Source organism: Petromyzon marinus, chromosome 9 (genome assembly GCF_048934315.1).
Source record: "Petromyzon marinus isolate PM22_M1 ecotype Great Lakes invasive population chromosome 9, UKy_Petmar_22M1.pri1.0, whole genome shotgun sequence".
NCBI lineage: Eukaryota > Metazoa > Chordata > Hyperoartia > Petromyzontiformes > Petromyzontidae > Petromyzon > Petromyzon marinus.
This window is the reverse complement of record NC_133675.1, coordinates 4,346,056-4,362,896: the sequence shown is the minus strand read 5'-3', so window position 1 is coordinate 4,362,896 and position 16,841 is coordinate 4,346,056. Positions and strand designations below refer to the sequence as shown.

The following is a 16,841-nucleotide window of genomic DNA, read 5'->3' as shown; positions in this document are numbered from 1 at the left end:
TATTAGAAAGCCACTTTTAAACCTAGATTGAAAACAAATGTCTTCATAACTGCTTGTTATGTTTAGTTAATTATCCTTTCCCTGCACCTCCGATTATCACGGTTGTCTGCGTACGGTCCGAAAGAAGTTCAGCATACAGTACTTGCATCTTGTGAGAGGGATGCATGCTTGATCGTTTCTGCGTGGATTTAATGAAAGTGAAGAGACATAAAGAGGGATACGTGGATTACAGAATGTACGGCCATGAATGACATTATTGAAACTGTTATGAAAGGCGAGCTTTGGGCAGGGCACGTTACAGCCAGAAGGGACGACTGCCGATGGTCAAGAATAACGATGGAAGTGGCAGCCAAGGAGCGGAACGCATCCGAGAAAGTATACACAGAGCAGATGGAGCGACAAAATCAGCTCTGTGTGCAGGGTGGATTATTATTATAACATCGCAGGATCGTGAGAGATGGCGACGGCTTGGGAGAGGCCTTCATCCAGCAGTGGATTGAGCGTGGCTGATGATGATGATGGCACACCTCAGCAGTGTTCAGTGCCTGCTCTGCCACACGCATGACACAAACGTGACACGCATGTCTTCAGCATGGTCACGGTTTTCAGGGGTTCGCGTGCAATGTGCGTGCGGCCAGATTATTCGTGTGGCATTTGCATTCGAGCGCCATTGCCTCACCCCAAAGGTCTGGTTGTAAAAAAAAGGAGAAGTTACTAACGAACGTCTGATGTCATGCGTTTAAATTTTTTTTACAACCAAAACACGGAACGGATTCGGAACTCCCACCTGTATGGCCATCGTTTTACGAATCTCGATTACTCAGAGAAGTCTCGTCCTGCTTTCGCGAGGTGTGGTTCATGTCTGGCTGCTTGACATCGCCCTGAGTTGGAAAAAATAATTTAGTTTTCGAGGGAGGAGGGCGGCAGGTGACGATGGCGTTTGGCACGGTTCAAGATTGTGGCCTCAGAATGAGAGACTACTCGTTGCGTTGTGATGCAATCGGCCTGACTTAAAAAAGAATAGCAGCAACAACAACAACAACAACGGCGCACTCTGAGTCATGTGAGTCTCACGCCACAGAGAGAATCAAAATCTTATTGAGAAAAAAAAAAGTCTTGGCAAGTAGACATCTGTGTTTGTTAAGAGACCGCAGCACCATGCGAAACCCCACCACACACACACATACAAAGATCCCCCGTGTAGCCGTAACAGACTTTTGGGGCAAGTGCTGTGAGCGAGTAGCACTTATGAAGGCCGGCACGGCACACGAGGGGGTGGGTGGCGGGCACCACGCTCGGCCGCCTTTGTCTCCCTCGTGGCGATGTTCACGCATCGCTTCAGGTTGAGTCGACCCAAGGGAGGCCCAAGACCGGTTCGAATATTCGCCACAGGTCCGCACAGACAGGTTCACAAAACCAACGCGTTGTCCTTCCTCGTGGGTTTTGGAGAGTCACGAATCTCGATGTGATCCATCAACCCTCGCTCGCGTCCGAGGCAAGCGCGTCGCGTCCGAGGGACGGCGCCGTGAGGTGGCCAGGAGACGGCGACACTCCGTCTCCAATCTCTACACAACAACAACAACAAACAACCGCCATTCGCCACTAAGTGGCGGCGACGTCGTCACCTCGGCGCTCGTACCCCAGGCTATGTGCACTTTAAGGCCACGTGAAGTGTCGGCAAGCTGAAGTCTTCGTGACGTTATAATTGGGTCTTTCGGTAAAGCCACGTAGATAGAAAATAATAATAAAAATATCACGACGTTTCGATCTCAACACAAGCAACCGTCATCACCGTGGCTTTACCGAAAGACCCACTGAATATGAATTCCCGCAGTCACGAAAGCTTTAAGTCAAGATTTTGTTACATTGTTTATTGGTCAGTAAGTGTAAGGGGTCACCGGCCCCCTCGCACCCGTCCAGAGGCCCCCCACTGGCAGCTGTGGTGGCTACGAGCACCATCAGAGGAAAAACCTTCTCGCTCATGCCTCATCCACGACACGAGCTTTAACCATCCGGCACCGCCGAGGTACCTAGGTAGGGCGTTGTTTTTTTCTTTCCTGGACGATCTCCACAGTAGACGGCATCGCAGACATCTCCCCTTTGGCTGCCGTTCCGTTATCGGTCTCGACCACCGGCTGTCATCCTTCATAGCAGCGTATCGTGTACAAGTCCGCGTACGGTACCTTATCAGTCATCGTGATGGCTTGAACTCTAAGACACCGTGTCTTTGCCTTTGGTTGTCTATGTCCGTGTTCGATTCCTGCTCACGGCCAATTGGAACAGGTTATTTGAACAGGTTCTGGGTTACCCTTCGGTCGACCCAGTCTCAAATGAGTACCTGGTGCAATGTGTAAACATCGTCAACAGGGAGACAAAGGCGGCCGGGCGTGGTGCTGGCCACCGACCCGTTCGTGTGCCGTGCCGGACTTCATAGGTTCTCGCAAACAGCACTTGTCCCAACAGTCTGTTAATAGGCTAAACGGGGGATCTTTTATTTGTATCTTTGTGTGTCTGTGACCATTGTTTTTTATTTTGCTCGTGTTGGGGTTAGGGTTTAGTAACGCGATGACACACACATTGTTACTAACACATTGTTACTAACACACACACATTGTTACTAACACACACACATTGTTACTAACACACACATTGTTACTAACACACACATTGTTACTAACACACACATTGTTACTAACACACACATTGTTACTAACACATTGTTACTAACACATTGTTACTAACACACACACATTGTTACTAACACACACACATTGTTACTAACACATACACATTGTCGCAGTGTAACACAATTACGTGTGTGGTGTGTGTGTTAGTGTATACTACGGCAATTGTGTTATACTGCTAAATAAGTTTGGAGAATGGATTGGAATAATAAAGATGTAATGTGTATATATTCTTCCTACGTGTTAAAATGTGTATATAGATGACAAACAAACACACTGTTGCTAACACAGACACATTGTCGCGGTGGAACACAATTACGTGTGTGTGAACTACGGTAATTTTGTTATACTGCCAAATACGTTTGGAGGATGGATTGGAATAATAATAATTCGTGTGTGCCTGTGAGCAGGGAGGCGGCTCGACTCACCGAGTTCCTGCAGGCCACGGCAGAGCGTGAGGGCCAGGCCAAGGTGGAGCTGCAGCGATTCATCGAGGGGCTGCTCGACCGAGCGGAGAGGGCCGAGGGTCGACTCCTGGCTCTGGGCGCCGCCACCGTCGCCGCCGGACACAATCCCGCGCCATCCAGCGTCGATGCCAGGACCGCAGCGGTGGCCCAGACCGGTGGGCCAGAGCCAACGACTTCTGGCTCTGAGCAGCAGGTACTACTGAACCCTTGATTTAGGAAGTCACGTTACACAGACTGTGACATGTCTAGAACCGTAGACGCCGGGACTTCCATGTGACGTGGCACTTGTTTTGTAAATGTCAGAATCGATTAATTGTTTTGCGCCTAATTTTGCGAATTATAAAAATGCATTTATGGAAGTGATTGATTTAAAAAACCAAAAAAAACGATACACCTGTTTCTATCATCGGCATGGTCATTCCACTGCTGGATGCATGAAGGTCTTCCCAAGCCGTCACCATCTCTGGTGGCCATGTGATGTAGCAATCTAACCCAGCCGCCTGCACATGAGCTGATTGAGAACAATAATAAACTTTGTAACAATTTTCGTGGTAACGTTACGCTCAAGCACTTTGTTAGTCCATGTGGTAGACCCACGCTATCAGTAAACCCCCTGCGTGAGACGCGCCAATCCACCATGTCAGAATCAGAATCTTTATTTATCCTGAAGAAATCAGATGTCCAGCGGCAACCTTGTGTACCATATGCTCTGCTAGTGGCAGCCGTGTGCGCCTTTCGCTTTTGGAAAGATTTTAAAACGTATTTAACAAATAATTCTACGTATTGAAAATGTTATTTCATATTCATGATGGCAATTTCAGCTCTGTCCCTCCCCCCGAACAATTATTTCAGCCCCCCCATAGAATATTCTCACCGTCAGACTTTGTGTGTGAGTGAGCGACTCTGACACTTGGGCCCACTACCACCACCATGGGCCACGCAGGCCCGCGCTCGCCTGAACAGCGGCGAGGGGAAAGAAGAGACCAAGGGCAGCGATTTCACCACCACCAGCAAGAAACGACACGACAGGGCACGTGGACGCAGGTGGGCGATGCCACATCCGCCCACGCTGCTCCCCCCAGTCTCTCTCCCAGGAGCAATCCAAATCACACGCACATTCGCACATCCTCACCTCCGATTAGCACAGCTGGCTATGCACGGTGCGAAAGAAGTTCAACATACACACAGAGGTGTAAAGGTAAGGGGCCATCCATTTAGTAAGTACGCATGGAAGGGGGAGGGGGGGTTAACCCAAATGCCTACGCTTGCGTATGGGAGGTCTACTGACAATGTGCTTACGCATAGGATACGGGGGGGAGGGGGGGGGGTGAAGCCTCGATAATAATTTGTCTACATTGGCCTTCAAATGAGCCACAGTTCAGTTTCTTCAGCTGTCAGACAACAAGTACAACCGGGAGAAGTGGGACTGTGGGAGAGGTGTCACTTGTTATGCCACCGTGTCCCCCTGGCTGCGAGCTATCACGCTGCTGTGCTTCAGCCTGACACTGCGCCTGTTGGCGACATCCCTATAGTACGTCACCTGTTCGACTGGGTTCAGTCGGCGATTGAACCTAGCGGGCAAGTTTTTAAAGGTACGCAACTTAATTCTTTAATGCAGCCAGCGGTGGACTGTTTGCTTAAGCACGTTAATATTCTTCGTTTCTGCGTGGATTAAACATCGGCCGTTCTATAGGATTCGGGGGGGGGGGGGTACGTCAAGCGCACGTATGCAAGTGGGGGGGGGGGTGGGAGGGGGGGTTGTAAAAAGTCCGCGTGCGTACAGGGAGGGGAGGAGGGGTCAAGTTTTGATAGATTTTTGCTTACGGACGAAATGGATGGCCCCTCAAAGGATCAGCCCTGCAATGCCTCGCTCCCGCCACGACTCGAGGTGAGCGCTAGAGAGCTCCGCTGTTTTGCCAGGTGTGGACCGGACAATATCCGGCCGAGTGGTTCATGAGGTTCATAATGGCCGTGTCGGTGAGGCTGAGCCAGCACGACTCTGTTTATGAATTCAAATCCTTCGATTGGATGTCTTTCTATCATCCTCATCATCAGCCATTCTTTATCCACTGCTGCTTGAAGACTACCCCCATGCCCTAGGTTTAAATACAGATTTAAAGCCAGTCTGGACTGAAACCAACATCTCGGTTGTCGCAAGTTTGACGATGTCACTTAAGGATACATTCCCAAGAGACCCAAGCTAGGTTTTATGCATCCAGATATGGGCCACAGCGCTTATTTTACGGAAGCAGGACATCAGCAAATTTACAGAGAGGGCATAATACGCCGTAAAGCGTCGTGATTTTATTACGCTACATTGCACTTCGCGGGCGTGGTGGTGGTAAAAAAAAACAAACCCAACACTGGAGGATGGCTTGGCAAGAAAAGCAAAGTGGGGGTGCGGCGAATCGTTTATCGTAAACCGTCGATTTGCATGCAGAGGAGAAAGTGCACCGTCGTGTTGTGCAATCCTGCATCACTCATGGGAACGTCATTGGCACAGAAGTGGCATGCGTGGTGATGATGCCACGAATGTGAGTTGCACAGGCGACGACAATCCCGGGGCTTCACTTAGCGAGCTTCTGTATTGATGTATTGATATTTTTATTTCAGATTCTTCGTCTTGAGTGTAAAAAGTAAAACGCCTAAAGTGATTTCCTGTTCAAATGAACATTGCGGCTGTTTTTTTTTTTTTTACAGCCCCTAATCCAGTTGTGGAAATTCAGCAATCCCTCGGACGACTGCACAAAGTTGTATTTATCGTATTAATTCCCAGCGGGATGATGGGCTGAGTCAAACCCCCCTCCACCCCCCTCCAAAAGTATTTGAACTTATAACCTTCCACTTGCGAGCCTCTCGTTCTGCCGCCCGGTCACCACCTGGCCGGCTTTGGTCTCGTCGATGACAACTTCCAGAATTCTTGTCGAGTCCGAGTCTGTGTATCTCACGGTGTCGTCGGTCTCTTCTTCGTCCGCTCTATGGTGGCTAGGAGATGTTAACTACCTCGCCTGGTATGCAGGAGGTCGTGTGTTCCATTGCGACCCTGACGCGTGTTGTATATTTGGAGTTTGCGTGTCTCTCTCCTTGTGGTCGCGTGGACTTTTCTCCGGGCCCTCCGGTTTTTCCCACCACATTTAGAATCACGCATTTAGAGTATTTGGCTGCGATAAATTTCCACATGATAAGCCACTTCTCAAAAAGAGCTATGCAGCTCAGTGGGACCTTACCTGGTAAAATAAAATGTTAGTGAGAATGCAGTCGACAATTTAGTCAAACACTCTCAGTCGATAATACGGCACGGCATAGTAAACCACTAGTCTGCGCTCTTTCAATGGACGAATAGCAAAACTGCACAAACCCCCTCATGAAGCCCTCCCGTGGCTATCAGTCTTCCACATTGGCATTCAGCTCCTGAACGTATTGCTGTGCGCGTGAATAGGACAGTTGACAAATGTTAGTGTGAGGGTTGTGCAATTCCACCCCCCCCCCCCGCCAATAACTATCACCAGGCCAGCCACTCTACGAACTCGGTCTCGCCGGGTGTTATGTGCGTTAGTTGCCGTCATCGTCGTCGTCATCACAATCGATGATATCCTTCCTACCGTGGTCTTTACTCCAGCAGCGGCCCCTCCGCCAGTGCCCATCACTCTCAGCCGCTGTCAAATAAATGACGCAAGAACGACTTCTCGGAAAGGTTTGAATTTGTAGCCTCGCACTTTGTCCCCGATTTCACTCCCCACCCCAACTCTGGCCTCCGCCCCTCACCCCCTCCTGACACAACCAACCACACCATGGCTGTGAGAAGCTTGGCGCTGGCTCTCTTCGGTCTCACTAACTACCTCGCGGGAGTGCGAGGATGGGGGGGGGGTATTTTGAGCTCAAGAACGAGAAACCGAGGTGTGGAGCTGTGTGCGACCCGCGTTTGAGTCCCCGGTGAAGGTTAACGTTGGTGGCGGGTGATATCTGAAAATTGGTTCTGGATAACCCCTCCTGCCAACCCGCACTGTGATCGGCGTGGTGTGGTCAAACCACCCCCAAGACAAAAAGACACGGGGGAGGACTTCATCATTGTTCAGGTCAAAACTGAAGCTTACAATGAAAACAAATGGTTTGGTGATGCTACTGCTGCATTGGTAGGAGTGCACAAGCACAAATAACTGAAAAGATTTGTCAGTAACACTTCAAAGGGAAAATATATTATTGCCAACGTTTTGGGCAATGGTCCTTCTTCATAGCACATGGATCCAATCTTACCCTCTGGCCCCTCTATCCATGTGCTATGGCATTTGCCCGAAAATCACCTGTTACCTATTTTTTTTCCTTTAAAGGCCGCAAAGGTATTATTGACGAATGTGTTAGGTTTATTGATAATCAAAAACAACTTCACATTGTGGCCTCAAGAACAATGTTTGCTATCAGTGCATGTGTCCTGCCACTGCATGGATCAGAAGGATGATCGCCGACAAGGAAATGGAACTGAGGCCAAAACGATTGCGGAGCAACGTGGATAGGTGAATGTGTACAAATACATTTCTAGAAATGCACAAAAAGAAACACGTAGATTGGAGACATCGTATTGAAACCTCAGGAAAAGTGGGTTTGGCTCAGGACGCGCAGCCAGAAGAGATGATGTCCGGTGGTCGAGACGAACAAAGGAGGGGCAGCCAAAGGAGGGAATGCACCCAAGAGGACGTCCTCTGGGGACACGGAGCTCTGTGAGATCGGCTGGTGCTGCGCCGGGTGGATTGTGGCATTGCGAAACCGCGAGGGGGTGGTGATGGCTCTGAGAGATCTTCATTCAGCAGTGAGTAGATCACGGCTGATGCTGCTTCTGCTGCTAATGATGATGACAATGACGACTACATGGTGATAGCTCTCTCGCTCACTCGGGGAATGGAATGTTTTGACAGATGGAGGGCTTGCTTCTTACGAAGCCATTTGCGATGTCGGGAAATCTCCACCTTGAGGGCGCGCGTGTCAGCGATTGCCACCGCGTGGCGCTAAAATCGCGACCCGGTCACGACAGGCGATGAGCTCACCGCTCCCGTCTCGCCCCCGACCTCGAGTGCAGCGCCGCCGCAGCTCAAACCTGTTTGCATCCTAGTCGTGGGCACGTCGATAATTTGTGCAAACAATATAGAGGTTTTTTCGGTAAAGTCACGTTGTTTCTCTTCAACGTGACTTTACCGAAAAAAACTAAGAATATGAATTACTGCAGTCACGAAAGCTTTAAATAAAAATAAAAAATATTGAGGTTGTGTGTTTTTAAACATATATATTGACTCATCGAAGGAATAATGTACGTACGTTGATCAATAATATCTTGCTAATCGAACGCCTTGCATCGCATCTGGAGCATTCGAATGGCACCCCCCAAGTAGCAGCTGTCCCTGCGTGGTACAGGGTGACTAAAGCCCACGTGGTCTGCAAGTTGGCTTTAGTCTGTTCCTGGGTAGTAAGTGTTATTGTCTAATTGCTTATGCCTCAAAAGTGTAGAAAATGGCTTATTATTCAACACAAACTTTGCTTTTACGCACTTCACGGGGGTCCATAAAGTGCGTAACCACTTTGCGGGGGAAGTAAACACGTGGTTGTATCATTGAGGGACTTTTCTCCACGATAGGAACGTGCGATTTCCACCACTGGCTCTGCAGCAGGGCTGTAAAATCAGCAGATGGAGAGCGATGCCTCCCTGCACATTCGAGCAGGAAATCATCGCGACGTGACTAAAGCCTCGCGCCACCCCCAGCATTTCCGTATGGGCTCTACAAAAAAACAAACCCAGGCCCTCCCTTCTCCACGAACATATTTGACACTGGATATCTATTTGGTTTGCTGAGCGAATTCTTGTGGTGCAGACGTTATCTTCATCATGCAAATAGCACCCTTCCCGGAACCTCTCACTGGCCCGCCCTCCCTCCCTCCCCCCTCTCTCCTGCCGTTGCACTTCGCACCAAGTTTCTGTGCAAATGAATTCCTCGGTCATCGGGGATTGCATGTTGGAAGGGAAGTTGACTGCATGGCTCACGAGTGCCAAGCTCTGGTCGATGTGTGTGTGTGTGCTAAGTACAGTATCTGTATCGGTTGAAACGTAGTACAATTGGATTACACGTGATGTTGTCATCGCTTATAGAATATTTGTAATGGCACAGCAGTTTGAACTGCTTGGCTGAAAGTTTGAGAATGTTTTCCTTAAATATCCTGGCCTCTCTGCGCTGTGAAGAAGGGCCATTGCTCGACACGTCACCTATAATATATGGTGTTAATACTGGACGTCTGAGTGAAAGAGCTTCACAGCTCATCGGATTCCTCCAGTATAAATACATATTCTGATTCTGATGGTGTTATTGTCCATGGTGTTTTGACCAATGTGTTTTTTTTGTCAACTGCCCAGTCTACGTTACACAGGGGGGCAGGGGTGCTGTGCATGGATTCCCGTACCAGGCTCAACACGCAGCTGTCATGTTTTGTCAGTGGCCTTTCAAATTCCATATGAAAGAGAGAAACTTACAACGCTCACATATTCACACGACACGTTAGTGTGTTGTGTTTTCTAGCATTGTAAACCCATCTCAGGCTGCTCTCTGATGATACGTCTTGAATGATGGCTGATGTCTTTCTGTATACCCATAGTTGTCCCGTTTCTCACTGGACGGGGAGCACTCTGGTTAGATCGTTGACTTGTATTGAGTAGATTCTGAATTCAAGTCCTGGTCAAGGGTCGACTCGGCTCATCATCCTGGCCGGGGGTCAATACATTTATTGTACAACTTGCTGGGAAGTCGTCATCGGTTGTCATTCGGATAAACTTGCCCCTCCCACAGTAACGTGGAATTTTCCGGTGAACCGAGTAACCCGAGCTCGATTCCCGGTCACGGCCGACATCGAGCGATGTCTCAACCGGTCTTGCCCGCTCTCTCCCGCAACCTCGCCAACCCGGACTGACCAGCGTGGTGGAGTATGGTCAAACAACCCCCATTACTGTCACAGTGCGGGGAGGCCTTCATACAACAGTGCTCTGACATTTGGCTGAAAGTCATCACGAATCATTAATATTTTCCGCCAGGGCGTGCCGGGCGGACTGGTTGCCCTGCATGTGGAGGAGGAGGAGGAGGCTGTCGCATGGCCCTGTGGCGATGTGGGCTGATGTCCACTCACAACATAACATCGACATACGTATATGTATTCATTAATTACATAGCTGCATCTTGTGCGTTTAAAAGTTCGCGCTAAATAAATTCACATGAAGCGGAATGATTTCGTTGTTCGGTATAACATCTCGCTCCCCTCTCTCACGTTGGCTTCTCCCCCTCCTCCTCCTCCCTCCGCCACCGCCACAGCCCCCAGCCCGGCAAGGGCCCCGCGGCAGCGCAGAGCGGCGCGGAGAGCGGCGGCGGCGACGCCGACGGCAAGGCCGCCGGGGGGTCTCGGGGCGGGGCCGGGCGAGGGGGGAGCGCCCCCCCCTCGTCGCTGCGTGCGGCACCCCCCCCGGCGGCGTCTCGCTCGCGCTCCGGCTCGCGGTGTCCCCGCGCGTCCGCGGCGAGCTCGGCGGCCCTCTCCGATGGCACGGAGAGCGGAGTCTCCGAGGCGTCGGGGTCCGGCTCCGGGAGTCCCGGTGGCAGTCGCGGCGGTGGTGCCCGCGACCCCCGGCGACGCTCCGAACCAGCGGGTGATCCACTGCAGTGGCGCCAATTTTAGCCGCTCTCGTGACGTCACTGCAGTGCTTCTGTTGTGCCACTTGAGTTCAATGTAAATCTTTAATTTCCAATACAATGTAGCGTCAGTACTCAATTGCTACTGCCAGACACTTCAAAGTCTTATTTACCTTTTCTTCAAGCTCGCGTGTGGCAGCCCAGCACACACTCAGCCTGATAGGAGCAGTTTGTGTTCTATTGGGATAAATCTTCCTGTAAGACGATGCGAGTCTCACTTTTACTGTTGCGTGTTGTTCACACCCATCTTAATGTCTGCTGCTGCTGCTGCTGCTTTTCCTACTGCTGCTCGCAGGAATCCAGCACTGCCCGGCGAGCATGGGCGCTGGGTTGCCGCGTGGAGCTGGCCGCTCGCGACGCGGGGAGGATGCCCTCTGCCTCGTCTTCTCCTACCTGGACGTCCGCTCCCTCCTTGTGGTATCACAGACTCACCCGCTGCTAATGAAAATATCCTAGCTACGGTGGCTAGGAGATTTTAACTAATCACCCCACCTGGACGTCCGCTCCCTCCTCGTGGTATTAGACCCACCCGCTGCTGGGCGGCGAGTTAACATCTCGCAACATCAAGTTAACACCCTCGCCTGGTATGCAGGAGGTGGTGGGTTCGATCCCGACCCTGGCACCTGCTGTATATTTGGAGTTTGCATGTTCTCTCTCTCTCCGTGGTCAAGTGGATTTTTCTCCAGGTCCTCGGGTTTTTTCCCTCCACATTTAGCATCACTCGTTTAGAGTATTTGACCGCTATAAATGTCCACGTGATCGGTCACTTAATTGAGCTGTAGTTTATGGCCACGTCGCTTCTGAGAAAGAGCTATATAGCTCAGTGGGCCTTACCTGGTAAAATAAAAAAAAACAGTTTAGTTTTAGTTTCGTTTATAACAGACAATCCACACTCCCGAGCCACTTGAGTCATGGGGCCTGTTTGACCATCTCTCGCCACGCTGGTCTGTCCGGGGTTGGTTAAGGGACGGCCCTGGCACTCACTCGCCAGTGATGTTAGCTGCGGTCGGAAATCGCACTTGGGTTCGCTTGGCACGTTGCGTTAGCCCCACGTCATCGCCGTTCCCCCCTACACAACATGCAGCTCCGGAGCCAGATGCGAAGCGGTCTAGCGCTATGCTGCGCTATGAACCCGGCGACCCGGGCTCGATTCCCGCTCACGGCCGACACCCAGTGACGGTTATCTGAACCGGTCCTGGGCCTCTCCTAGGTCGACTCAGCCTCAAATGAGTACCTGGTGCGGTGTGTAAACATCGCCGCTGGGGAGACAAAGGCGGTCGGGCGTGGTGCTGGCCCACCCACCCCCCCCCCCCCCTCGTGTACCGTTCCGGCCTTCATAGGCGCTCGCTAACAGCACTTGCCCCAACAGTCTGTTAAGGCGATATGTGGGATCTTTGTCTGTGTGTATTCACATGCATTGTGGCTCTTGAAATATTGAGTTTTGTACCGAATTTTAAAAAAATGGCTCTTCGTGCTATTTTTGTCACCGACCCCTGTCCTCGGCGGAGTAATGCGCGGACTAAATTAAAAGACGACCGAGATCTGAAATGTCGTGAACAATGTACGCACGCGGCAGTGCTCCCGGATAGATAAATAAATGAATGACGCGGTAATTGAAATCGTCGTTCGAAACGTTGGTAGGTAACAGAGGGTCGTGCAGCAAAATCCAATGTCACGCTCTTCTGTGCTCGGAACGGAATCGTTTTTATTGACGTCACTGCCATTTTTCTGATCAATCCATATTCTTGGTTCTTTCGGTAAAGTCACGCAGAAAGGAAACAACAAAACAATAAAAATATAAAACAATAAATTCGTGTTTTATAAAAATATAAAACAATAAAATTCGTGTTTTATTGTTTTATATTTTTATTGTTTTGTTGTTTCCCTTCTGCGTGACTTTACCGAAAGAACCAAGAATATATATCTGAAATGTTATCTCTATGCCTGATTTTCGATTTTTTTTTTCAAATCGTTTGATAAAAAAATACATTATCCGGGGGGCGGGAGGAGTCGAGTGGTGGAGAGGCCACATCCCGGGCGTACGTGTGCACTGCAAATGTTGATGTTCAAGCGATACCGCTCACGAATCAAATCTGTGCACGACGAGAAAAAAAAAACCAGCACCGCAGAATAATCGTCGTGCAGGCCGGGAATCCCATTCTTTTCAAATGACACACGGAAGAAATGGGTAAACAGTCCGTTGTCCTTCCACCCGTACGCCCGATTAGCACGGTTGGCTACGTACGGTGCGAAAGAAGTTCAACATACGTACGTACATACAAACGGCACACGGCTAAGCGCCACCAGTATTGCCTGAAGAAGTGCACTGTGGCCCTCTTCGTCCAAGATCACCATCCAAATCGATTTGAGCAAATGCGACCGACTGACAACAGCAGCAGCAGCATCGGCAGCGGCAGCGATATAGTCGACTGTGGACGTGGTTTCGTTCTCGCTGGGACTCGTCAGCACGGTGTAGTCGCCGCTGTTCACCGCCGTAAAGTCTGCCCTCTGGGTGCCGAGGTTTGCCTTCAGCGATGCCGCTCATGCAGAGCCTCGTCCTTGTTGCGCCAGGCGGGGGAAGTGTGCGTGGAGTGGAACACGGTGGCGCGGAGCCCCAGGCTCTGGGCTCGAGTTGTCCTGGAGAACGCTCGCGTCTCCTCCAAGGTGAGACGCCTTAGCGGGAGGCACGGCGTCGGAGTGGCGTGGACACACACGCAGCACACACAGCATGCAGCACACACACGCGTCACGATTAAGGGCACCCCGCGTCGCATTCATTAGCGCTTGCTTAAGTTGGTTCTGCCGCCGGTTAATATTTCACCTGTCGCGGTTCAGGATAAATGTGAAATAATCATACGCAGACTGTATAGGCCGTACGGCGACGCATAATGCGACCGTCAAATATCCACCTTGACCAATTGTCCGCCCGTACCCAGTGGTGTATTTGTGCGTGGTGTAACCGTAATTTCCTTGTCGATGTTTACGCATCTCACCGTTTCACACAATCGCCTATATCACAGTCCCCAGTGAGTCGGATGTGCGATATTCACACTATATATACTGTAATGTGTGTATATTTTGCACTTTGAGAGCTGTTACAGACGTTCAGCGCTTAACGAATTCAAACTGATGACGACGGTAATGATGACGATGATGATGTGTGCTGCGTCGTCTCCGGGGTGACTTGCCGGTCTCCCGCGCTGCCCCCGTATCGCCGCGCCATCCCGGCCACAGTTCTTGGTGTCGCTGTCCGCACGCTGCTCGCTCTGCCGGAGCCTCGTGCTGCACAACCTCAAACCACGGCCGCGGCGCAAGGGGGAGAGCCGCGAGGAGCACGCCGCCACCACGCGGTACTTGGGCCCCTCGCACCGGCACATCGGCACCGCCAGCACATGGGCACGCCGGCACTCCGGAACGCCGGAACTCCGGCACATCGGCACATCGGCACACCGGCACACGGAGGTCTGCTCAGATTAAAATCAGTACCTTGTTGCGGGCAGGGGCTGCCTGGAGGCTGGGCTGGAGGCGCTGATGAAGGTGGCTGGCCCTCGCCTGCTGGCGCTGAGGGTGTCCGACTGTCCCCACGTACTCACAGAGCGTGTGCTGTGGCTCGCCGGCTGTCACAGCCGCAAGCTGCAGGCACTCACCTACAGGCGAGCTCGCACACACACACACACCTACAGGCACGCTCGCACGTACACACACACCTACAGGCACGCTCACACGTACACACACTCACCTACAGGCACGCTCGCACGCACGTACACACACACCTACAGGCACACTCACACGTACACACACTCGCCTACAGGCACGCTCGCACGCACGTACACACACATCTACAGGCACGCTCGCACGTACTATACACACAAATACACGCTCACCTACAGGTAAGCTCACACGTACGCATGTACACACTCACATACAGACACGTTCGCACGATGAAAGCCAGGCGGTGTGCTGGTGGAGGGCTCGCTAATTAATCAGCTGTTTGATCAGCACGTTGCTAGAAGCCCACGACTCGGTCCACGTCATTCCCGTCATGAAATTTACCTCTCGCAGTTCTTTCGCCGCGTGTTCTTACAAAGCGGCCGAGGACCCGCGACGTTTCCCGGATCGTCGTCAATCGGCAGGATTTGGTCGATGCTGTTGCATTTGGCGAGGCGCTGTGGCATTGAGTGAGGCCGCGGTATGGATCGGTGAGGAGCTGTTGGTGGCGGGAGGGTGGGGTGTGGGGGGGCGAGAAAGTGACAAGTGGCAGCCGGAACGGGAGGCCGTCCCATCCTGTGTGCGTCGACCGGGCTGCAGTCGAACGCCGGCTGTGGGTTCACATTTTTTTGTTGCGATGCCCGTGACGTTCTTTCCCCGCTATAATTTTATCGCCATGGCTTCGACCGCAGCAGGCGTGTTGTCGTGGGGGCTCTAGGGACCGGTGGAATCATCGGGGCCACGAATTAGTAACGGGAATCGCCAGTGCGCGGTGTCAGCGCCAAGGCATGCGTGCATATACCCATTATTGCCCGCATGAAATCTTCTTCGAGCACATCGAATGGGGCATTCTTTTGCAAATAAACATTTTCTCGCAAGGCAAGGCTGACCGGTGATGAGGCACCGGATGTCCAGAGTTTCACTTGCGTTGAACCAACGCCCATGGAATGACGCACTCCCAGAAGGCCGTGTGGCTGATGTGATGTGTAAAAAAATAAAAAAAACGTTGAGGGACAAATATGGCAGGAAGGAGGCGCAATGTCTGCTAATTTATGATGGGATTCTCAACGCTTCTCGGCAAAAGTTGGTTTGATACCTCTTACATGCACTTAGTCGTGTGGCAAGAAATGCAATGGGCTATGGTTCCCGGCCAGCCTGGTTCAATAACTGACCATGGCACGCAACATGCGAGGTTGCACCTCTGCTTAGCACGGTTGGCTGAGCCTCAGGACGCTCTCAGGAGGGTCCTGCATAAGCTTCACAATTGGGGGTTGGAGAGGGAGGGGCACGGGGGGTGGTGGGGGGGGGGCGCTGGGCGACGATCGCTGTGAATTTCCCAACGGACTAATTTACCGGTAAATTATCAAAATAAACGGTGCCAATTAGCCGCACGCGCTTATCAGTGGCCGCTTTCACAGAACACGGCAAAGGATGCACGAAATAAATGAAGTTGAAAGCACACTTCGCCTTTTTCTGGTGGATGCAGAGGAGCGGTTCCCGTGGCGACGCTGCTCCGACCCTTCACCGTCTCTCGGGTTTCCTTCGGGTAGCGGCGAATGCGGATCGAGCGTTCCCACCAAAACATGATTTTAAGCCAGCATCATCAGGCGATTGACACATAATGAGCGGCGACGGGCGTAGCAGCGAGTCACCGACGCGAGGCCAGCTTGTCCGAGAGGCACGAGGGGAAGCCTCAATCCGGCAGTGGATCGACCACGGCCGGCTGCGTATTCCTACATCTAGTTGCGCTTGGAGCGTTTGCTTCTTGCTATGGGTGACTGGATTCACGCGTCGTCGTTAAGGCGGGAGCCGTGTTGTGATGTCCGAGTTAAAACATTGAAGGGGTCGAGGGAGCAGGTGGGCAGAGGTAGGCAGTAGGGTGGGGGGGCGGGGTGGTAGTGGGGTTGGGCGGTGGGGGGGCTACCGGTCCTGGCTCAAGTACGCGCTGTGCCGCCTTTGCCCCGAAACAAATCTGGCTGTGCAGGCTCCTGTGTCCTGGCCCGCAGCTGCGCGTGGATCGATGTTAGCCGGGCGGGTCGATGGCGCACGCCTTGTGGGTGTGTGCGGAGAGGCCCGCGGCGGCCGGGCAGGGGATCTATTCTCCAGAGAGTGCCTCGTCTCTACGACCTGTGTGCGTGCGTCACCGAGCCCACTCGCGTTTCCTTCGTCATCGGAGGGGAAGGGGCGAGGGGGGGGGATAGGAGGTCGAGGGAGGTTCGGGAGCATCTCTCATGGCCGGAAGTCAAAGGTCAATGTGTAGCAGTGGGGCT

General features: G+C 51.9%; 1 protein-coding gene across 5 annotated transcripts in view; it reads left to right on the top strand.

Moving 5' to 3' along the window:
- The window catches only part of FBXO41 (F-box protein 41), a 67,173-nt gene that overhangs the window by 36,175 nt on the left and 14,157 nt on the right, over window positions 1–16,841 (top strand). For all 5 annotated transcript variants that reach the window (XM_076065833.1, XM_076065829.1, XM_076065832.1 and 2 more), the window contains exons 6-12: window positions 3,095–3,344; window positions 4,095–4,195; window positions 10,492–10,820; window positions 11,159–11,280; window positions 13,435–13,527; window positions 14,098–14,213; window positions 14,364–14,516. In XM_076065833.1, coding sequence (XP_075921948.1) covers window positions 3,095–3,344; window positions 4,095–4,195; window positions 10,492–10,820; window positions 11,159–11,280; window positions 13,435–13,527; window positions 14,098–14,213; window positions 14,364–14,516 — 1,164 coding nt within the window. The remainder of the gene's footprint in view (window positions 1–3,094; window positions 3,345–4,094; window positions 4,196–10,491; window positions 10,821–11,158; window positions 11,281–13,434; window positions 13,528–14,097; window positions 14,214–14,363; window positions 14,517–16,841) is intronic.